The following is a 25,299-nucleotide window of genomic DNA, read 5'->3' as shown; positions in this document are numbered from 1 at the left end:
TATTTTATACTGATAAACTTATTACTTTGGTATAAATTGATATTAACTTTAGGTTTAATCCATTGTGATGCTAATTTGATAAATAATTCCTATATACCTGCTTACCAATTTCTTAAACAGTACACAAGCAGCGCTTACTACAATCTCAAGTCCTGTGCTGTTCTAGTACTCGTATCTATTTATCTTTTTTTATCATTGTCTATAAGTGTATCACAGTTGAGTTAACTCATTCAGTTGTTGTTTTGTACTGATGAGACAGTGATTTAAGCTTGCCTATCACAATGATTTTTAAAGTCAAACGTAAGTTACTTTTACATGGACAGTTTAATTAATCTTATAGTTCAACATTTTTAGTTTTATCGACTTTTTAAATGTTACAGTTGGTGGGAAATTTACGATCTGAATACATAAATGTTCAAATAGCATTCTTACCTTCTCATTGAGATAAACTTATTAAATTTTTCTATCTAAATGTGAATGATTATTAACACGTGTATTGTAAAAGATACCTGCGACCTTTTTCGACTTACTGTTTCTTACGTAACAATATTTAGCTGTAAACTAATTTAATCCTATTACGATTTTTTAAATTGTTTGTTTTTCTTTCTCATGTGAAAATCGTGTCCTTGTCGAGGATTCATTAAAATAAATAATCAATTACCTCTCAAATTAGAACAAGGAAATTATAATTAATTTATTAACTGAACTGTGGTGAATCTGATTTTGCAAACAGTACTAATCAACAATTGGAATGAACCTCTCTTGTTTGAAATGTAGATCCGATGTAAATTGTGATCCCATTATATATTATAAGCGTTTGTTCACTCAAATTCGTTATTAACTCAATTATATTATTTTCAGCCATGTCTACCGAGACAGAGGGATTCAACGATGAGACGATACGAGGATTACTAAATGACACAGGTATGTACTTAATCTTTTTTTTGTCAGGTTTAAATATTTCAATTTTTAATAATATACAACCACTGTATAAAGGAGTTCGTAGCAAATAAGTTTTCAGAAGTTGTTTACAATTTATTTTGTCATCAACTCATTTTTCTAAGTAAATGAAAAGTTATTATTATTTTGAAAAGATTGATTGTTCATATCCGCAGGAAAACAATAGTTCCATCAAACCTTGTTGTTATAAATTTTAGCTTGTTTACGTTGTCGCAATTTTTTTATTATCTCGTGTCGTTTTCGTTTCTCCTACTCAAAACGTAATTTTCAGTGTAGCTAAGATTTTACATCTTTTAATTTACACATTACTTAGATTAATGAAATTAAATGAAGTTTAATGAAAGATGACGATAAAAAAGCAATCAATCATTAGATCTAAAAATGATTTCATTGATTTGCAAGATACGATATATAGCAAATTCTCATTTGCAAATCAGTGTACGTATTCGTACTTTAAAAAACAGTTATTTCTATTTATCGCAGTTCTTGAAAGGCTATAAAGATTATAACCTATTGTAGATCAAAATTGATTTTTAAATGACCGAAAGTAAATTCGAAATTTTGTTCAGTTATTGTTTTAGTTCGAATGAAATTATTGTTCGCGTTTGTTGCAACTGCGACAACACTTAACTGTCTGGTAGGATTCGCTGTAAAAACGATTTATGACGAAAGAAGTGAATATTTTCCGGTAATAATTAACACCGTCGCTACTGAAGGCTTATTATTACGAAAGAAAGATTCTCTCGAGTGCCAGCTTAATTGACAGCAGACACAATTGGCGGTATAACGTTTTTATTGCCACACAGTAATTGACATTTGAAACGATTCAGACACGTTTCCGATTTTCTACATCTAAAAACAATAGAAAGTTGTGGGGGTGGGCCGTTTGAAATTTGTATTTTTCCGGGTCCAGCGAACAGCGTTTACACAAAAAGCGTTCACATAGCGAACGTATAAATTACGTTATGATAAGCAAATCCAGAGGTGATTCAGATATTTTTATTTCTGCCTCACTATTCGGGTCACGGGTTTGAATTTAGGTGTGATCCGAGATAAAAATCCATGAGTTCACAATAAAAACGCGAAAACGCCAGGGACTCGTGGACTTTCTCTGCATTTAACGATGCACGAATAAAAATAAGTTTTATTTGTGCGTAAACACCTTAAAATTTGACTTTAAATAATACACATTATTAATGGAACCCTGACTTTTATTTATTATTCCATTGACTCAAATATTACGTGTTACATATTGAGGTGTCGCGAATTGTTATATGATCGTTCTTGACTGAAGGATACGTCAAAGGTTAGACGTGGTCATAGGTCGGAATCGTCTTTATGACTCTTCAAATTTACGTTTGATGGACGCTTTCTCGCCGGTTCTCTTCAAACGTTGCCGCAAATTAGACGACGGGTGTTCAAGGATGTCATCGGATTTATTAATTCTCGCCATTTCACCGCCTATCGTTTCTAGCAACAACTCAAGAGAAAAAGTTTATTGCATTTTAATTGCACGTTTCCTGAACGCTGCTGTTTTACTCCCCACGTAAAATGGCACTGTCGCGGTATTTTTTTAATTTCAGGAAACAGAATGTTCACTTATTACTTATCAGATAGTATCATTTGTTTATATTCTACTATCAGTGGCGGGTTTCTAAAGGTCGCGATTTTATTGAGAATTTACGTCACGTTGTCGAGTTTTTTAATGGTTCACTTATCGCTTCAAGGGAATCGGAATGTTCACTATTGTCTACCGCCAATAGGCAATCGTTAAGGTACTACGTTTTTATTTCAAATACATGAACAGAGAGAGTTTTTTTTATTTTTTTACGTTGGTAAATAAAACAGGATTTTTACTAAAGACACTTTATTGAATGCAGTATATATTTAAATTGTATTTTAATTGCTGTGCAGACAACTGTTATATCTTTTGTTATATCTTGTTATGTATTATCAAAGATTAAGAGAAGCTGCATGTAAAGTTGTTTATCACGTGCAAGTGTTTAAGTTATTTACTATTGACGTCTTTTGCTATCTAGAAATGTCAAGAAGAAGATTTTAGTTTCATTATTTTCATTAATTGTCGTTGTGATTTAACGATAACGTCAAAATCATTTATTGTCATTCTGACAACCGGAAACTCGCCAAGGTGCTGGATTTTTGCAAATGATTTATCTCTGAATTAGTTTAAGGCTAGTCTACGAGTAGAAACTTAATCGTCAGTCAACTTTGTACACAGAAAAATGTATAAAATTATAAACCGAAATTTTTGGATTATGGTTATTTTTGTAGGGAATCGATTATATCTGTCACAAAAAAGAAAATCACTGTGCATGATGTTCTGATTGGTTCCGATGTTGCGTATCAGGCCGCTGAACCTCCTTAATGGCAGACAACCAACATTACAGTTGGCCATCTGGTTTTCCCTGACTGATGACGGTGTTTGATGAGAAAACAATTTTTAAAGAATTTATTTGGCGCACGATTTCCACTTTTTTAAGAATATCAATTTTAATTTATTACGAACTATGCATGAAACAGAAATATGCAAATACATACGTATGTATTTTCAAAAATGATAAATTATACGGTTTGCAAAATCAATCGAGCATAAATTTGTGGCTTTAAAAAAATGAAAATATGCAATTTATCACTGTTTTTCTCATTTTTTCGGGTGAGTGCATTTTCAGTTTAAATTTGGCGCGAATAAATAATTGTTTTTATAGATTACATAATAATGATAATAATATACTTTCGTAGAATAATAATAACGTGGAATGGAAAGTTCAGGCATTGTGTTTGGAATAAAATAAAAGCGCCATTTATATTTGTGGAGCTCATTATTTTAGAAACACTTTTCGAAAGCCTTATTTTCCTTTAAATTTAATGTTTTTTTCTGAATGAAGTTATTATGTATTTAAATTGATTTGTTTTTACATCGAGGAATATACATACTTTCTTTGTTCTGATAAATAACTGAACATAATAATGTCTTACAAACTATTGCAAAATTGCCAGTTTCCTTTTTGTTGCATTTTTTTTAATGTATTCTTTGAGCAAGGTGTGTGTTATGAATTAATCTTCCGCTGTTGTTAAATCTTCAAAATGAATTCCACAAATCCGAGATTCCTTCTTCATTCTGTGGGGAATGATTTTCTTTTACTAAATTATGCCAAATTTTTTCTGGAGTTTAAGAAAAGGTGCCGAAAGGATCTTTGTCAAAACAATTAAACACTACAATACCGCGTGAGCAACAATTACTGTTTGTGTTGGCAATAAAACTGGTGACTTTCATGTCATGTTCCAAAATCATTTATTGTCAATAAAAAATTACAAAAACCAAGACGTTTAAATTTGAAATTTATTTCAGCTGTCAATAAATGACAACACAACAAACGGAAATAGGTGCAATTCATAGCATTTCCAATTTCAAGTAATTTTTTTATTGTTGCTCACGCAGTATAATCAACAAAAAAAAAAGTTAGATAACAGGCGGCTATGGAAAATAAATCTTCTGTAAGATAATCTCAAATAAAGTTGTGTATGATGAAGTAGCCACCATTTTTTTCGTTTCTAATGCGATGGGTTCTGTCGTAAACAATTAAAATAATATTCAGGAGTGAAAACCATGTATTGAATAAAATTCACATAAATATCAAAATTGACAAATGATACTTTATTAAGTTACGCCGCACGTTTTCCGAAATTTTGTTGTCCATAACCGCCAATAATAACGAGTAAAGCGACATCTGTATATGTGGAGCTAAATTATGAAATCATACCATCGGTATTCAATAAACAGTAGCAGGTAATTATGTTACCTGTCATTGCTTTTGTGTAGTAGGGACCTCTACCGGATAATTTTTCAACGCGGAACATTAGCAGATAGTTGCACAGGTTTGGGGCAAAAATATTTTTCCTTGGAGGAAATACCACGTGAAGTCGCTGCGGTCGGAGAAGTTTTGCTGTACCGTGTTGTAACTAGTGACGGTCAGGTGGCGCGGATCAAAAACAGTAGAACATTTAGATTCGTTAATGATACTGACTAGTAGATGACGCCACCACATCACAACCACGCATCCTAGATGTTTAAATTTTTTCTTTTATTACAACATTTATGGTTTGACTTAAATTTTTTCGGTCACAATTGTTTAATAGTTGTTTATTTTGGCACTTACATTTTTTCCTCGTTTTAAAATTACACATTTACTTCGAAATTAGCCTTGAGTGCGACCACCGCTAATCGATTTCCACGTGTTTATCTTGCATTTTTTAGAGATTTGCACGAAACTTTTTGTCGTGTTTGGTGCGTGTCTGTTTCGGGTAAATTATGAAGCGGTGTTGACCAAACATCGAATGCTTTTGCGCTTTTAATTCCAATGTGACTGCGAGCGCTATTAGTTTGTAGGGGTCAAGAACAAAGGCAAGATCAATTGCCCATGCAAGTGATATATATTATTTAATAATTAGTTTGAGAACGATCTGGCATCACGAAAATCATGCCAACCAACACGGTACCGGTACCACGATGTTGTCACAGTTGTTCTCGTGCCTTTTCAGAAAATCGGCACAAAGACACGGTTTCCGAGCGGTTGACCCGGAAGCCGACAGTTTGAACTCCGCCAATCGAGATGAAAATAACAAACAAGAATGGCCCCAGAAACGTGCCACCAAAACAAGTTTTTTCCGTTTACGAAAAGTGAATGAATCTGGATGGTATGCGTAAAATTACTCGTGGCCCCCGCAAGGTATTTGCATCCGAATTAAATGAAAAACTGGTTTCACGGTTTTTTCTAATTATGATCGTCCCACGTATAATTCAGATTTTTGGGCGAAAGAGGCACTAAGTGAAAACGCGCGTACGTGAGCTTTCCCTCCTGTTTGCCTATTTTTATTTTAATCGAAAGTATGTGGGAAGCCACATGTTTGTGATTCTTGAATTACTTCCATGTTTAATGAAATATTATATAATGTTAATTTACTTTCAATGTTGTGATAACGTGTTCATACATAATCATAATGGTGATGATGGCGCAATTTTAGGGACTATACATAATTATTAACGACAAGACCGGTCGCGAAAATGACTTTTTTCTGAAACACCGTTTTGCAATTCCTGTTGGCTCAGATTTTGCAAAAGGCCACATTCCACTTAACGTTTCTTTCATTTTATTTACTTTTTGCCATTTTCGACCAAGTGTTAATTTGAATTTTTCTTCATTTACAATCCCGCAACCACTTATAGCGGCGTCGCCACATTAAGTAATTTACAGGATTTTAAGTTGACTCACGGGTTAAGTGGCTTAAACCAGTTTCTATTGGTGTTTGCATAGATCTAAAAGTAATTATTTGCCTATTCAAATTTGCTACTAATTAGAATCTTAATACCGCGGCTAACCGTACAAGGCAGAGCTAAGCCTATTTAATTGTCCCAAACCACGAACCTAGTTCACACCCAATTAATTTATATTTGGTGGTACACCCAAATAAATTTCAGCCGCGACCATACCATACATATCGACTCGATAAACCTTCAGAGTATACCAGGATATGCTGGCACAGCCTTGGACCTTGCTACGAGATATTAAGATAATTCGCAAATTATCACAAGAGTCGTTCTCAAAAAATACTAATTTTTTTTATTGACGATTTTGATATTTCGTTTATTCAAACCGACCATCCTGTCGAAATTTTCTAACAACAAAGAGTTCCAAGAAACTCGCAACCGTTAGTTAACTGCAGGAAGTTTGATTAAAGCTGCGGTGTGTCCAGGAATTTTGCATATTCTCACGTGATCGTGGTGTGGAGCTTTTCAGAAAAATTACAGCGTTGGCTGTCGCGTTCTGGTTCGATCTACTCTTTGTTTTGTATTGATCGATCAACAGCGCAACATCTCCGACACAATTAAGTATCCGATCCAAAAATAAAATTCAGGTTTGTTATGGTTGCACCAGCAGATTATCACTGTTTACACGTCCGTCTTATTTTCGTTGAAACACAAAAGTATAAAATTGGCTTGTTGACAAATTAAGATACAACGCAAAATTTCAACATCAAACAATGAAGGCTGCCGCCGAGTTATTTACCAAATTGTTAACGATGTTTTATTAACAGCGCAATTTTCAATTTCAACCGACGTTCTGAAGCGACCGATTTTTTACGTCACTTCTAAAAATTGTCGTCTCTATTATAGACCACAATAATGGTGTTCCTTTTTACCACACCTGAGTTGATAAGATTGACCGTGAACCGGGTGCTTCTATGGTTAAAAAGTAGTGACGTAGACCTGATTAGTTTTTAAGCGTGTTAGACATCGGTGACGAAATTTCTTCAGTTTTCTACACGCAAGGCTTTTGCACCAACAGCTAAACCATTTGGCAGTAAACAAATAGGGTTGACGCGCATTCATTATGCAATACTTTTTCCACCATCATCACAAATTGTCATTTTTCATAATATTATGCAAGTTCATAGTCTAATTTTATCATCAGAATGATTGGCACAAACTTTTACGAGTTAAATGTGTTAAATCCGTATGTAAATGGATAAGTGGCCTCGTTTTATTACAGTTAACAAACAAGGAGGTGTTTTTGTTATTAGTTTGACGATTCGGGAATTTTCTGGTCCAGCGTTGTTGTTGGAATTGGAATTTTTATTGTTTTATCAAGAGATCAACCGGATCAAAGAATGAATTAATATATTTTCCGAAATAATCCAGGAACTGACAAGATATTTTCTAAAATTCCATAATCTCATTTTAATCCGTCTCTATCACTGATACAATCTAACTTTAAGCCGTTAATTTAATCTTATCATGATCTCGACACTAATCCCAGACTTGACGGTTCTGGTCAGTCGAATGGGCCCAACTGAAATAATTTTGGAAGGTTCATTCGCATCATCATCGAACGAGAGCATCTTCCTGGCACGGTTAATTTAAAGATATCGCATTTTTTGGACCGTTCACAGAATCACCCACACGTATTTTCGAGAAATGGGAAAACGTCAAAACAGTATCGAATGTGCTCGTATTGTTTTGTGTTTTTGACTGGCGATTAAAAATAACCGGACAAGTTTAAAAATTACGTAGATTTCGGACTTGGACGTGTCGTAGACTGCATCTTGGACGGCGTCCACGTTCGAGAGATGAACGCATCCACGAATTGTGACGCATTTCGAGAGAAAGAAGCGTCCCCTAGCCCTGACAAGCTACGTCAAATTGAAAACGAAAGCGCGACGATTATTTATCATTTTTAAATAACCCCACACGACAACGAACGCTGCAAAGGCATTAAAATAATTATCGATTCTGCTAATTGTGTGGTTGACCTACATCAATAAAAAGCAATAAAAATGCTGAAATTGCCAATTTTACATTTTTTAAACATTTCTTTACAGCACGGTAATCCTTTTTAATTGCTTTTGGTGCAAATAAAACTTGAATGAGGAAGTTTTTTTAATTGACCGTTGCACGATCGAAACTTTATGTACTGTGTAATTTGTTCATGTGTATTTTGTTTTCCAGATTCGGAGTTATCCAATCTGTCACATCTCGGTAAGTTTGCATGAGAGAGTGCAAATCATGGTGGCTTGACTCTTCGGGGGCTAACTCATCATCTTGAGACAAGATTGGGATTCATTGCATATTTAGATTTAAGTGATCGCTTCCGCTTGAAAATTGTCACAGATCGAAAATTAATTGACACTTTTCTGGTTTTGGCGGCCGCGCTGTTCGTTTGAGTAACGACCATCCTTGGTAATTGACAGAGCAGTGATCAAGTGCCCAAGAAGCCCAGTTCGTTAGCTTCTATTAGATTTCGAAGGCTACGTAAAAATATTTTCTTGGCGTGTGATTGCTCATTGACCTTAGATAAACTGCAAGCGCAATAAATCATCTTCGCTCCAAATTTTTCGCGGATTCTTCCAGAGAACACAACAACGTGGACTCGTCTCTACCTGCTTCCAAGCTTATCTAAATATAGCAACCGTGTACACGTGTCATTAACTCCTTGCGAAGGCGCCGAGGATCTTGTTAGTTTTGTTTTAACCAGTTCTTTGATTTTATTAAAGCCTTACAAGCGCACTAACGGAATCACCGCCAGATTACACGTCTGTAATTACGTCTGTATTTTTGTGGAATAAACCTCCAATAACGTCGATCGAACTCCACTAATGGAAAGCTCGGGAAGCTTGTAAACACAAACACTTTTTTGATTAGAGGAGCTTTTCGTTGTTTCAGCGACAAACAAGGGGTCGCGGTGAGTGCACGCCTGTTGGCAGGCTGCCCTTTGTCTGCGAGTATTTTTACTGCAGACACCAATTATGTAATAAAAGATAGAATTAAATTGCGTCATTTAACTAGGAAATGAGCCGGAGCAGTGAAGGACGGCTTCTCCTATCTTTTGATTGACATCCGGGTCGTGTCTTTGTCAGCCCCCGGGAGGTGTCGCTAATGCCCCATTGTCCATCGTGCGAAAATCACCAAATAAAAAAATGGGTGGCCCACAGACGATAAAATTCATGGTCATTAGCGACGAAATGTCAAGTTTTCGACGAAAAGTGTTAAATTTGCGATAAAACTGTGACGGCTACGTTGTTACAAAGATCATCATGTCACGATGTTAATTGGGCCTTGTTTCGAGACGCAATTGAGGCCAAGATCGTTATGTTAAAGCTTTGTTTGCCCAATAATCGGAGAAGAAGTGGCGCACTACTTCCAGCAGGACACAATTGATCCGCTTTTTTTTAGGGTACTATTTTCGTCAAGTTTAATGTCAAGATCGAACAGGTGGACTACGCTTTTTCTTTATATTTTATGATAATAGCCGGATTAATTTTAATGTTTTGGCTGGAATTAGACTTTTGTCGATACGTTCCAAGGCTGTGTTTAACGAACGGTATTGATTGAATTAGTTTTTTTTTCGACAACACTGACACGTTGAATAAACCCGAAAATTGGATAATCAGGTGTGCATCGACGTAGGTAGATTTTTTGTGGTGGTCGGGCTCTCGGCCAAGAATTTCTACAAATCGGAAATTTTCCTCACAATAAATAATAACGGGTGATCGGTTTTTGGCGGGAAATATTTGTGAAGATGATTTCATATCGGGACCAGCGCGGGTCCAATTATGGAGTGAACGCCCAATAAAATCTATTAATAATAAAACCTCTGCAAATAAAGCAAATAATTTACAGTGCCGGTGGCTTATTAATAAAACTAGCGCGAATATTTACAATGTAATTAATGCAATTTTTTTGGGGGATTTATCGCAAATTTCTAGTAAAATCCGATATATATAGTCTTTATGAATCATTAAAGCTACATAATGGGTCGTTACCATGAATCATAAACTCCGTAGACATGGTTAGTGCGAGATTTGATTGGGTTATTAAAAGGATGAGAGCTCACCTGCACCAACCGAAAACCCACCCTAAATGGCACGCCTTACCGGTTTGACTTGAACAGATTTTACGTTGGCCTTTCTAAACAAACCGAGACAAGGCCGTAAATGTGTGTAACAATTTTCAGGTGACGTTTAACCCAACGTCCATGCATCCCACTTACCTATCTACTTTTTTCCGCAAGTGAACCGAGATGCATTACGAAAAATGAAATATCGGTTACTAGGTAACGTCAACTGCCAGCTCCTTAACCTACATGTTTTAATGAAATTTTGGGCAAGGCAATCGTGTGAACCTTTTGCAATGGTCACCTAAAAGTCACCGGATTGCGAAACCTTTCACTCGGCGGCGCCATGCAGGCAGCACCGTCGTCAAATTGGCAACAATAACATTCGTCCTATTCGAAATGTAATTGCGATCGGTCGTCCGCGTTGGCCTTTTTCTTCGTCGAGGTGCGGAAGAGCGGCCTCGACTCGTGATTAATATCGAATCTGCATGCGATCAATTCGAAATCAATCGGAAGGAAATCAGGAAGTGTGGAACGCGAACGTGCGGTTCGTTTTCTTTGCGGATTTGCTTGAGGAATAGATTTTTCGATATCCGTGCGGTTTCCTTGTGTCACAGTTCTGCAAATAAACATGTTTAGTCAGCGGGCGCGCCGAAGACAACATCGACAGTAACCTCATGTCCAGTCGAAGGACCGGCGAGTTTTTTTTGTACGGGGTCGTTAATTGAGGCCTGACTAATTGGACGACTCGTAAAGACATCGACACTCCTCGTGGCCGACAAAGACACATCACAGGAACTAGCCGTAAAATAAAATCTAATTTACACTGAGTAACATATTTGTATTGGCCGAGATAAGTGGGTTTATAAATAAATAGGTGATGAGTGCTATTTTGTCGGCTAGGCACACGTCGGATTGTAATTAGATCTTGTAAAGGCGATTGTTTGTTGACAATGGTTCAAAATTTAGCTGTGTTTGAATTGGCTCGGGTTCTATTTCCAATCTTCCTTAATAAAAATGATGGAGTCGTAAAAGTTCTTTCGGTCGGAAACGTCATGTGGCGGTTTCTCATTTAAATCAATTTATTTGAATAATTTCATGCACAAGCACCAGACTGTTTCAACAAACACTTCACCCTTGGATGGGTTCGTAAACTCGACGGTACATTCATCCCGTGCAAACAGTCTGCAACTTTCAACAAATATTGTTTTTACGGAATTATTGCATTATAGACCGCAATTAATTAATCCTCTTTAATCGTCGCAATTTGTAACATCCGACTGTGACTATGTATTTTTTTTAAGCTTATTAATTGTTTTTTTATTAATATTATTTCGTAACTTATCGACGATAGATAAATTTGTTTACAGTTGCTAAAGAGCAGTGCGGAGAGTTTTACGCATTAAAAAAACAGGAAAAAATCTCAGATAATGGAATTTTTTCCATTTTTTTTTCTTTGTAGAATTGTCTCGACCTCGTGGTACTCGAAATTGTTGTTATCTTTTCACAATCTCGGAAAGTGCAGCAGCAACACTTTGTACATCATTAAAATAAATTTCTTGAAAGGGGCAAGAAATAGGCGTCATGCGAGATAAGCAATGTTGAGAAACTGGCTTCAACTTCCAGCAGACATTTTTGTAAATGAGTCAGGAAGCCTGCTGCGCTAATTAACCTTGTTTGGTGGTTATCTGTCGAGTTAAGTCGCAAATGCGGGAGTTGAAGCGGTCGTGAAACCAAGAAAACATTTTTACGGGCGTGAAAGAGTGAGTGCTTAAATCTGAAAAATAAATAAATAAAATTTTTACGAAAAGTTGGCACGGAACGGGCCATAAAACAGTTTGTCTTCCACATAGACACCTGTTATTGAAAAATCAAAACATTACAGCGCGCTTAAGATATTGCAGATATTTTAGTATAAATATTTTTTATTATGTGTACTTATTCAAAGCAATAATAAGCAGATTTCGTGAAGTTGTAAAAATTAAGTCCACTACCGCTGGCGCCCAAACTATTCCTATATTAATTTTATTGTGGCAAAATGTTGCCAAGGGCGCGCGGAAACATTACACATTTAAAGTGATCCGATGTTCCCACTTAACGTTTTTGTCGTTATTGTTATAAACAGATTATGAAAATTAGTCACCAATTCCATTATTGTCTGACACGGTCGGAAGTGAAACGAAAAAAGTGCCAAAAGTGAGCATCACGAGGTGGTTTTGGAGCATAGACATGACGCCCGATTTTCCATGACGTCTTCGAAATTATGTCATCGAAAATTTCAGAGCAAAAAGCCACAAGTGTCGAAAATAAACCGATGCGTTGCCAAAATTTAATAACCACTCTCCAAGGCAACCGCTCGAAAAACATCACATGTTTTTTCTTGCGGCTGATTCCAAAATTCGGGACAATTTCGAGGCGACGTCTGTCGCCAAATCTCGCACTTGGCAACAGCGTTTAATAAAAGACGACTTTAATTAAGTCGCAGTCTTGGCCAAATCCAGATTAAATGCTTTACAATGCAAGCCTGGTAAATTGATTTGACATTAGAACGTTTCATTGATTTGGTTGGACCGCGTCACAAGTTCGACCCTTATTCTCCGCAGTGGCGTCACAATGGTGACGCGTTACTTCAAAATGGCGGATAGTTGTGGGTTAATGGACTTAAAAAATTCATAGGTAATAAATTCGGCAATGGTGCATAAAGTTGTGCAACTCGTTGCAAATGAATTTGTAACACTTTCGAACAATGTCGACAAAACAACCCGGAGCTGGGGAAATGTTAGATTATTCGAAACATTGTGTTTTGACACTGTCGACACTTTTTTTATTACTTCATTTTTATTATTCCGTTATTGCTTTTATTGATATTTATTGTCGATACCGCGGATAACCCCGTCTAATCCTTTTTGCGTCAGCTGCACTCTATCCTTAATTTATACCTACCATCTACTGCGTTTTTATTATTTTTCCCAGCTGCTAAATTCAACAAACATTCAGCTTCCTGGACGTTTTTATTTTCTGTTTTTTGCCTTCACCTTTGTTAACCAAACACTCTTGATTTAAAACAATTAAAACACTTTCTGATTAAATTATTATTCGGAAAATTATTACGTTATTGTAGGTATTCTTAGCCACACAAATTCTTCCGACACTTAAATTTCCAGTTGTTTATTTTCATTTTGAAAATTGTACGTCCGTAGCTCGTAAAATTTTCAGTATTTTTCCTTTTCACGACAGCGACTCATGTCCAATGACAACAAACAAATCAAGTTGATTGAAAATATGTTTTTTGCACCTGCATAGACGAATATTGACGTACAAATATTGACGCCAATATCCATTGCATAAGGATTTCCTTTAATACCCCACCGGAAAAAACACAACACTGTTTACAACACGAGAACAACAGAAGTATATTATTACGGTAGCAAGAATTGTTATTTTCTAAATATTTTTTTCCTCTAATATCTGTTATTACAATTAACATGTCGTTTGTAAGAAAAAAATACTTCGTCTTGGAGGTAGCTTGTACCTAATAATTAAATGTTGACATAATGGGAATAAATAATCCAAGAGAAGAATCTGAAAATTAACCGAATGTTTACAACAAAAATCGTCGTGATTCAGACTTCAATAACAAACAGCGACGAACAAAAGTCAGCTAGAAAATTTGCATATGCATTTTTAATTATAATACGATATTATTGATTTTATTTAATTATGGGGAATGGTTGAGCTAATGAGTTTGAAATTAAGAATACACGCTATAATAACCTGTTCACATTTCAAGAATCCCCACCTGTTGATTTATGTTGGCCAAACAATAAATTTCCCTATTACCCAATGTAGTAACTGAAGATGATACAAGTTTGTACAACTGAAATGACAATTTGATTGCCACACTAACAAAAAAAATCAAATTTAATATTATGGAGACCAAACAAAAAATTTTTTTAAACCTAAATCGGTCGATCGGTAAAAAGACAACGTTGCACTTGACTTTTCGTTTGCTCCCTAGAACAGGATTGGACAGTGTTGCCACGTGTTGGTTCTTGGTAATGTGACCAAATTATACTTCGTGGAAACGCATTAAATCGCCTGTCAAATTTTTATGCAATTTAGCGAACCCTAGGTTAAGCATTTTGTTTACAAAATTTGAACGTGTTTACTATTTACCTGCTTTGTGAATGTCTAAAACAGTCGTTTTATGAGGTTGTTGGTCTGTCGATAGACGAATGGCGAACAAAGGACATCATTTGGGCGAATTAAATCAAATTTTCTTTCATAACGAGTCATTCTGCATGGATTCAACAGTCTCACTGTCTTCGGAGGATATATTGCGTCTAGACAGTCGGTGGATCTTTACAATCGGTCATCCCGCCAAAATTAGCGGATTATTTACGGTTTCCATGTCTTTTTTTGCGGCGTCATCTGGCCTCACGCCACAATTTCGTTTTAATAACGCAGAAAAATCGGTGATTCGAGTAGGATAACGCGAAGAAAACATATCGCGAATGGCAACAACCAATGGCTTATCGAGTCATGTGAATGATGTTCTTGTCGCAATTGAGGGAATGGAATAATCCGTGTTTGTTATTTGTGAATGATGAAATTTTAGAGAATTTTGTAAATCGACTATTGCAGGGGGTCGAGATAAATATAGCTTACTACAGTTATAATTGCAACAAGTCAAATGTTATCGCCGTTATTAATAACAAATAATAAGTTCCTCGACACACCAATTCTTTGTTGCCAAGGCGAAGTGTTTTTGGTGGTTTTTCTAGTGGCCAGGTATGTTGCGCATTAGCTGCCATCATAAACTTCCGCCGCCAAAAATGCCACGTCGAATTTTCTTTCCCACCAGGACCTACCCAAATAAACAAGGAATATTTCACGGAACACGCCCCGTTCGGCTTTCAGCCTTTTTATTATTTACAAGGTCCGCGTAATTATTTAGTTAAGCGGTTATAAACATCAGGTGCTTAAATTTAGCAGACGGAATATAAAAAATCGCATTTCACCCACTGAAAGCTATCTCGCAGGTGCGATTTTTCCTCGAGCTGCAGTTACTGCAGGAGTTCAGTCTACAACGCAGTACTGAAATTAATTACCCAAAGCAAACACATTTCCAGCAGATCAATAGATAATACGAGGGCTTTTTCGGGGAGCTTTGCGAGGCATTAAACGTTCCGCTTGTTTGTTCGAAGCTCACCTGATGGGTGTTGATTGACAAGCTTTCGGTACAGGTTTACGTTGTTACTCCAAAGCAAACGCAATAAAATGCGACGTTTTTACGTCGTGCAATAAATTCGGACATAGATGGGCGTCTAGTTTACCGACCTAACGATCATCTTAATGGTGGCAAAACTAATGCGGAGGTTGAAGCCGTGTCCCCACCGACCACAGTACCAAACACTCCAGAGGACAATGCCACGCCAGTTCACGGGGTTGTTCGACTCGGCTGGTCTCGGGGAAAACTGAGATTCTTCCTAATTGCGGTCTAATGCGTTGGAAAACATCGTTTCAATTATGTTTTTGTTCCGTCGGATCGGTGTAGATCCGGCCTAAAAGGGATCAGTGAACTTTTGCGGACCGAGTCGAAATCCGAGCTAACCGAAGTTGCAGCGTTGTATTGCGACTTGCGAGGTCACAAACCTGTGTTTCTTTGTGTCTTTTATTTCTTGCCAAAGTTTCGATTTTTTTGTGAATGAAGAAAATTCAACGGGTCGATACTGCAAAGGTGCGAAAAACTTGCTCGAATGTTGCAAAACGACACGCGTAACCTGGAAAATACATAATTGGTTTGTTAATAAAGCTAAAAACAAAACTCAGGAGTCACCTAATATTGGAATACTTTGTACTTATTTACTATGTAGGTCTGATGATTTTTTAAACTAGTTTACATGAAGTGAGTCCACAAACCAATGGCTGTTGGCTGAGATTTTTCTGGACACATTTCCATAGACAAAAACCATCGAAGGTATTACTTACATGTCATCTTACATCCTGGATTAAGCGGAAGTGATATACATATGTATAGTCATTTTCGATATGTAATTGCTATTTGTCTTTCAACACCATAAATTTTTTTCTTCTAAACACGTGGCGTCAAGTACGCCGATAAAATAAGACTTCCCCTTTGCTGTTTTATGCCAAACATGTAAAAACATTATTTTGAAAATTTGCATAAATGAATATGCGCAGGTGGAAGGTTTTTTATTTCCTGCGCTTTATTTTGGGTTGAATGGCCGGAACCCTAAACAAGTGACTTACGAGTGCTAACATCTTGTCAAGTCAATTTGGAAGAACGGCATAAAACGCAATTTTCGTTTCGTTCACGATAAGAACATTCCAAACGACAACAAACAAATCAGGTTAATTGGAAACATGTTTGACACCTGTCGGTGAATATTAGCACACAAATATTTACGAAAATCATATTTAGGTGAGGATTTTCTTCAATAATCAGCCAAATTCACAACGAGATTGTTAATTGTGCTCCATTAAAACAACAAACAACAGATGTTAATAAATTGGAAGAATATTTGCTCGGCTAATCGCAGTCCTTGGAAAATTTTTCTTTAATAGTTTTTGACAACTCTCAATTCGAGTGTTTAGTTCTCTGTGGAAAAAATATTTATGGTGGAGTTGTTGAACTTCGTAACTTCATGGTCTCTAACTCGGGAACAGTCACAAATTGATAAACTATGATATCACTTCCTTTCGTAGTTGGTAGGTTCAACAGGGAGAGGCGTCATGATCGCATGAATAATTTTTTAAGCTGTTTGAAATGAAATTTGATTCCAATCGTCTAAAAATACTTCTCACATTATTTATTTAAATCCAGCACTGATGATATATACATATGTAGTTCAATTATTTTTCATCCAAGAAATACGATTATTTATCATCATTTAAATCTGGCAATTTTAAAAGAAAAGTTTGTCTGTGAGAGTTATTTATAAAATGTGTTCGTCGGATTAGTTTTAGCCGACGATTCAAATACTCTTTTCTACATTCTGAAGTCTATCGACTGAATACTAATTGCCCTCAGTTCTATCTTTTGTGTGTTTTTTCTTTTGCAGCCGTTCCGCTGTGTCTTACAACCATCCGCCATCCTAAAAATGCAACCTTGAATTTCAGGTAGTCAATGTTATTGACCAGGTGAAAATATCGTTAGGCTTTCTCAAGGATGTGTCTTCTCGCCTTGAACCGTCTCAATTTTCCCCACGTTTCTTCGATAGTAGTTCTCTTTGTTTTACATATTGAAATGGGTATAATCGTTTCGAAACGCATGACGACGATTCATTAATTAATGAGAGTACTTACATGCGAGTTGCAATCGCTTTGACGTTGCTTCAGCTTGGAACAAACAGTTCAAAAAGCGAAATAATAACAATGTTTATAAAACAACTCGAATTGAGTAAGTGTTACATGGCCTTTAAGTGTGTAACACAAAGCAATTTCGAGTTGCCATAATTCGAAAGTCAGCCGCGTCGTCGTAACATTAAATCTGCAAAAATCCTTCAGGACTAACGGCGATTATGTCTACATAACGGGGGACAGCAAATTGTGTTCAATAAACAGTTACGACTCTGCTTTTCCTTTCTGGCGAAGAAGTCAAAGTTTTTTGTCACTGCTTCAAACGCAATAAAATTATGTTAATGAGGCTCATTGCTCGAACCAGGACATCGATGTCGTTTGCGCGCCGAATCTAAAGTCACAAACCTTGATCAACCGACAAAATTCAACTTCCAACGTACCTATAATAACTCATGTTGTTATACTCGTAGGTCGAGTTTTTCAATAAACAAACACTTGGTGATCTCGTGAAACATGTTCATCTTAGATAATATACTAATAAACAGATGACATACTCCCCCCTAGTGTGCATTTCAAGACGATAAGATCGCATTGTTTCGATTTTCTGAAAATTATTTCATGTGATCAAAAAATACACTCACGTCTTAGATAATAGTCAGCAGGTGAGATACCTACTCTAGTATCTTAGTATGTATAGGTATCTTAGCGATAAGATTTTTCAAAAAATTATTTGTTATTATTTGTTAGCAATCTTAATCGGAATGAAAAGTTCATTCAACACGAAATATCGTATCAGTTATGTTTTGAAACGACGATAATCTTGAAAAATGTTCCTAACAACCGCGTAACAGTCGTAGTACCGCGTAAAGGTTATCTGGGTTTTTTTATTTGATGGCTAGGTCACGAGGAACTTACCCACGATTTCTGACATGTAATTCCATATTACGTCAAAGGCTTCACTCGATAAGGCACACCATTTTGCGACAATTTTAAAATGGAACCGACGTCCGGTATTCGAACCTAGCCTCTCTAATCTGTTCCACACCTGCATACAAGGCTTTTATGTACTGTTGCAGGTAGGCGGATTTGTTTTATGTAGGCCATCGAGGAAACACTCTACCTCCGCTGTAGTGGGTTTCGTTCAATAATTGTTGGCAACCATAATGCCGACATTACCTACACATTGTTCAACTCCAGCATGTGTGCATAATCTCTCGTAAGATGTGCGTTTCGTAACGTTGATTATCGGTGGACCTTGGTGGCGAGGAAAAATCCACGGGTGTCATACACCACATCAAAAACCACCGCTGTTCCCACCCACACTTCATTTTTCTTCTTCCTTGGCAACACATGTGGTTGCATTATTTGATTGATAAGTGGAATGCGAAGGTTAGAGCGGAAACAATCTATTCGATCAAGATTACGTAAACTTCTGAGTACAAATATTATGATTTTTATTAACACGAAATGCTGGAGATCTCTTCAAAGGGGCGATGATATTGGTACAAGTAACATAAAACATGAGCTAACGTTCAATTTTGAAAACCGCCATTGAAATGTTTATATCAGTTCTCGCCGCCCTGACAACGCATTAATCGCTCAAAATTCGAAATCTTTTTGGAAAATTTGGCACATGGACAAGTTGCGTTTTGAGTTTGTTAATAATTGGCGGATGTATAATTTTTTTTATCTGGTTTAGCTACAACAGGTCCAACGTCATTCATTACATTAAAATCATCTTGTATTGATTATGAAAATATTGATGATGCACCTGCACGCTGATAGCGTGAGTGTGATTAGAACTCTTGAAATTTTGATTCGCGGTGCATGATTGACTAGACTGCATTGGCCAGTGTTTGAAATCGAGCTGTTAATTTAGGAACAACATTCAATTCTCGAATTCTAGATGCGGAACATAAATAACTTTTCATGGACTTAAGCCAGTGAATCGAACCAACCTGCGTTTAAAAAACAGCCTTCTCACCATGTAAATGTCCCATTGATTACTTAATTATCACTTTAAATAACTTGGGTTAGTATTTAAAACCTTTTACCTTGAGATAAAACGTGTCAAAGCATTACAATGGTGTAATCGTCGTGAATAGAGTAGAGATTTCTAAAGGAGTTAGAAAATCACCATCGAAAGTTAGACGTCGCTTCTTCCTTTCAATTACGGTTGGAAAAATGAAGAGAAAGGATGAAGATGATAAATACCACGTGAACTCGTGACCCTGTCACGGGAAATATCATTCGGAAAGTTCAACGGAACAATAAGTACACAAATAATTAATTTGGAATTGCCTCATAAATACCTTCTTAAAAATGGTGCGTCTCATATGATGACTGGTCTAAATCGAGTTTGTTAGAATAGCAAAGAATTGTAAAATTATACGAGCGCGCTTTAAATCGAGAAAATGTGATTGATTTGTTTAGGTTCGAAGGTTGCCGAATAACAAATGCGAAATCGCACCGTATTGTGGATGATAAAAGAAATTTGAAATGTTTTTTATGGTCACGTTGAGAGAAAATTGATTTATTGTGGTTGCATTAAATCTGTTACCACTTGTTACACAACCATCATATGCTTTTCTCGTGACCCAAGCAATTTCTTCAATTAATTGTGTTCTTTGATCCCGCATTATGGAACATTAAGAGATTTATCACAATCAATAATTTAACTGGGCGACGGATGCGTGTTAAATTAAAGGATTACATTGATCGAGTGACAATAAAATAGATGGGCTCCGAGCTAATTAATGCCTTTTTAATATCATTAACTATTCAACACGGCTCGGTCTTATCCATATCATTTTATGCTTTCAGAACGAGATAACTGCTAATGCTGGCCTGTCACACGCGACAACAATTTGCAACTTCACAGATAATGTTACTTTTATTGCATTAGAAGCGTCTTCTATCCGTACTTGATAAACGTCTTTGTGACCTATCAGTTTTGCAAGTTGTCAACAGTGCGTTGAGCTTAGAACGTGCTTATCTAGGCTGGAACACGGCCACATTGTAAATATTAATAGCTCCATATTACTAAATTAAAGATCGCAGATAGGGACGCTTTTAGGTGTGGAAATTATTTTCATTCGTCAACCAGAGTCATTTTTATAATGGATTAAATTGGTGAAGCGTGTTAATTAAAGTGGGGTAAAAGGAGGTTCAGGTTTTAAAAATTATTTTTACTTTAGTAAATCCCGTGTAGATGTGAATAAATATCTAGGCCCTGTTGTTAATTTGCGATAGTTACTAGATTTATGACTTTCACACTAAGACAAGATCATGTGGAGAGACGGTGTTCTCATTATAAATTAATTACATGCGCTAGATCAAAATGAATACCGCTGTCATATAGATAAGTAATTGGATTAACTACGTTTGTTGTAAATTGTGGCAAGTCATAATTCATAAATTTACAATTTACAATCGATGTTTTATGAATATTGGGTCAGTGCTTTGTTGTGTGACGAAACAGCAGAAATCTACTGTAATTTTCTAAAATAGCAGATTATTGTGAATACAGGTGGATCGACATCATCAATTATAAATAATCAATCACTCACAGTCCTAATGATCGATTAAAAACTAAAAATATGTTATCACACAATTCACCTATTTTTTATCCAACTCCATCATTCTGATTCTTGTTCAAAAATGGGCATTATCTCTTTTTTGTTTGGTACATTATCGTTACCATAAATAGTATAAATATTATTAAAAATTTGTGTTTGTTCAGCTTATCACAAATTTAGTTATGATTACTGTGTGACAAATAATTTGGTTTTCCCGGTAAGGCATGTGTAGCAAAATAAAGGTGACATACATTTCATTTAAATTTATTTCGCGTGGAAATTCTACTGTATTTTTGCACTTATTGTAAAATCCTGGCTCGGCAAAACAATTCAACAGGTGTTCTGGAAAAATTTGAATGAAGGTTTTGAGGAATGACAAGGGCTGGTGTTGTAAATCAGCCAAAGGCTTAGGGATGGTTGACACTTTACAGATGTCGTCTTTACGGACGGAAAGTACAGGGTGATTCAAGTTTTACCGCCCGAGCAAAAACACACACTTCTAATTGATTTAAAATTCTCAAAAAATTCAGAAATGATTGTGTAACGCTGGAGAATATTCTGTAATAATTTCAAATTTTTTTATGAAACGAGTAAATATTTAATTTTAATTCAATAACCGCTACATTAATTTACATAATTTTTCACTGAAAGTCCTTTCAAACATTACTAGAAAAGTTCTCAACAGATGTTTCCCAACAAAGAGGTATTTATTTATGACACTGCAGTTGTAAATCTTGATCATTTTTCGCTGCTAATGTTAAAATTGCAATAATTCAAAAACTAATCCTTCTCTTTTGATGCGAATTTCATAAATATGTTCTTTGAATTAATTGTGAATTAAGAGGGTGCACGGAAAAAAATTTTTTTTTTGGTCAAAATCATTTTATTTATTTTAGCCAACTGGTCGTAGAATTATAGTATGTATGTGTATTTTTTCCTGGTAGGCGGTTGCGCGCGCCATTTACAAAATCCTGCGACGAAATGCTATCTCCCTATTGGTTAGTGGAATGGAGTAACCAATAGGGAGGTCGCAAAGTAATAATCGCATAATTGTTTGGAAATACTGGGTGTTGGAAATTAGGATTTGATGTTATTCCAAAAAACACAGTAACAGTAGAAATGGAAGGGGATTAACAAAGAAACAAGAATACGTCTAGTAACACTAGTTGTTTGCTTTATCGACGCCGTAGCCTCATTATTTGCTACGGCTTTGCGTAGCACTTACCAACAATGCCCCGTTCCATAATAACTGAATGAATAAACATCTAAACGTTGTTGTCGTTATTTCGAAATAATTTGTTATGGAATAACATTTCACGTGTTGCCCTATTGAATCAGATGATTAATGAAATTCTAGGCCAGGCTCGAGCCTCGTCATCCGCACCGAAACCTCACGGCTTCTTTATTTATAATTAGAGTCGCTTTAGGAAAACTCTATTTGCAACATGTAAGGTCTTAACAGATGTAAATAGTGGATATAGATACACACATAAAAAATGACCCACTTCGGCCAAACAGATGCGGTTTAGAAATAGTCCCAACGTATCGTTGTATTTACGTTCAGAACCCAACGAATCGGCCAGTTTGTTGAAACTAGCAACTTTATTGTTGATCGCGGAAAGTTTCAGCAGCAGTCAGGAAGTCGGGAGTTTACGAGCCAATCTGCATTATCCACTTAAATTGGTGAAAATTCAATTAGAGACGGTGCAAATTAGCCGCCGGTTTGAGCTGGAACTAACGACTGGAAAATTCGGTCGAAATCGTTGGGAAGTTCCGTTTTTCGACGTGAAAAATACTTATTAATAGTCGGACGTTCCAGTTTTTCGGTATTTTGGGGTTCGTTGAATATTTAATGGTACACGTTGCGCCCTCCGCCGCTTGAATTGATAATATTCTTAATCGGATTCGGCACCCGATTAATTTTAGAATGTGGCAGTGTCGGTAACGGGTCGGTTAAATATTAAACAAATCCAACGCTGAAAAGTGACCGAAAATATTATACGCAAGTGGTTTCAGTCGGATTTAACCGCCGTTATAAAGCTCCCAGCAGTTCCACCGTTTCTAGCAGCAGCAGAATGATGTCATGCACAAGACTCCCATTAAAATAATTAATTAGGTAGGATGCCCAGAGGCTCGTCGTGCAGCATGCAAGCAGCTAATCTCCGTCGAGGTCGTCGTTTGCACGTGAAACGATGGCGATTCAAAAAGACGTTCAAATTTCAACTGGGATTTGTTTTGACGCGTCGCGCTTAGCACAATTTTGACCTTAACATTTTTCCTGGCGATAATGAAGCCAGAGGACGGGATTTTTTGACTTATGTAATTGTATTTGCTTAGCACGAGTGCGCTAGGTGTATGATAATTCCCGGAAGACTCGTACAGGGGAATCATCTATTCCAGTTAGTTGGGTAAACACACTCTGAATGCTAAAATCAAATCATATGGTGTGGCCATGAGACGCGTAAACTACACCTGCCTTTGAAACTGAGAAAAACTCTGACCTTAAGATCTATTTCAGGTGATTTTGTAAATATAGATCCTTGTTGTTTCCACAAAATCCATGGATCCGGATTTTAAACAATTGAGAAAAATCCCAATGCTGCGACGATAGCGATAATTACCTTCAACGCGGAAACAACATGTCGCGATGGAAATTATCGACGTCACTCTTTAAAGCCTTGATAACAGGAGCACAATGCTAATTGTTAATTATATGGTTTTCAGTTTCTGTAACGAAGCTTTTGCACGGTTTGCGTCTGTTGACTGACGTCGGTGATTACTCCTTTTTCAGAATGGAGACGTCAGGTAGCTTAATTAATTCCACAAACTCACCCAGTCCGTCGTAAATCATGTATGTAAAATGTTAAGGCGAAAATGATGTTGTGGAAGTTATTTTTAGTCGATTTTGGACAAAATATATCGATGTGTGATTTATGTTATGTAATATTAGTCCCTTATCACCCTGTATCGCAATTTAGATGCGCGTTGGATAACAAGGCAAACATAACGTCGATTGCTTCTCAAATTTACCATAGATAAGGCACTCATACCTTGCCCATATGCTCTTTACTATAAATATAACAGTATTTTGTAATTATTATGCCATATGCATCGAGTATCGTTGTGGAACGTTGTAAACAAAAAATACAAAAAAAACAACGCCAAAATATTGCATTTTTTCATGTGTCGCTTGTACACGTGCGAAACAAGGTAGAAAAGGGTCAAATAATTATCGCTTTCAAATGAAACGACTTGTATTTAAAATATCGCAGAAGATAAACAAGTGGCATTTGTTTTAATCGTATAAAAAGGAAAAACGTGTAAAGCAGTTTGTGACGAAACAATAAAAAAAGTGCTCTTTAATGAGTTATGGGACTGCTTTGTACGTCACAATTTGGAGAACGAAAATATTTATTTTAATTTTTTTTAATTTGTCGAAGCGTTGTGCATATCGTGGTTGTTCGCACCAAGCTCTGTTTGTCAAAACATAATTACCATTCTTGCATAATTGTATAGTTTTAAATGATTCAAATGACATTGTGATCAGAAGTTTTTTGTTCAAGAACAGCAAGGTCGCAATTTGTGATTTTAAATGGTTACGACGAAAGTGACAAAAAGTGATTTTACAAAGTTGTGAAGTCCGCCTCGCAGCGTCACATTATAATACGTATCAACAGGCTTTGTGGCGTGCCTTCAAGTATCTCAGGCGTCAGCCATTTTATGATCAATTTACACGAACTCCTAATCTTGGGAGTTGCCGATAAGCCTTTGCACAGCTGAGCTATCACGGTTACGCGATCCTTTGATTGTGCAAATCTCGCGAACCCTTTTTTCTTCCCGGGATGTCTCAAGGAGAACCGTGTAATTGTCACAACCGCCTCATGGTTGCATGTTTCCAAAGTTGACCATCAACAAATCAAATCCCACGACGACACGGGGGTTCGGATTTATTAACCAAGAGTCGAGACGATGCAGCTGCACAGTTCTTGGTGTCAATGCCAATAAAGAATTTGGGGCGTCTGTTAGAT

General features: G+C 36.4%; 1 protein-coding gene across 6 annotated transcripts in view; it reads left to right on the top strand.

The window, feature by feature from the left end:
• The window catches only part of LOC138135556 (uncharacterized), a 68,980-nt gene that overhangs the window by 33,117 nt on the left and 10,564 nt on the right, over window positions 1–25,299 (top strand). For 2 of the 6 annotated variants that reach the window (XM_069054310.1, XM_069054312.1), the window contains exons 2-3: window positions 862–924; window positions 8,486–8,515. In XM_069054310.1, the coding sequence (XP_068910411.1) occupies window positions 862–924; window positions 8,486–8,515 (93 nt within the window). Of the gene's footprint in view, window positions 1–221; window positions 301–861; window positions 925–8,485; window positions 8,516–25,299 lie in introns of those variants that run through there. The other 4 variants (XM_069054311.1, XM_069054314.1, XM_069054313.1 and 1 more) reach the window with 3 other exon arrangements.

Source organism: Tenebrio molitor, chromosome 7 (genome assembly GCF_963966145.1).
Source record: "Tenebrio molitor chromosome 7, icTenMoli1.1, whole genome shotgun sequence".
NCBI lineage: Eukaryota > Metazoa > Arthropoda > Insecta > Coleoptera > Tenebrionidae > Tenebrio > Tenebrio molitor.
The sequence above is the reverse complement of the archived record's forward strand: the minus strand, read 5'-3'. Positions and strand labels throughout refer to the sequence as shown.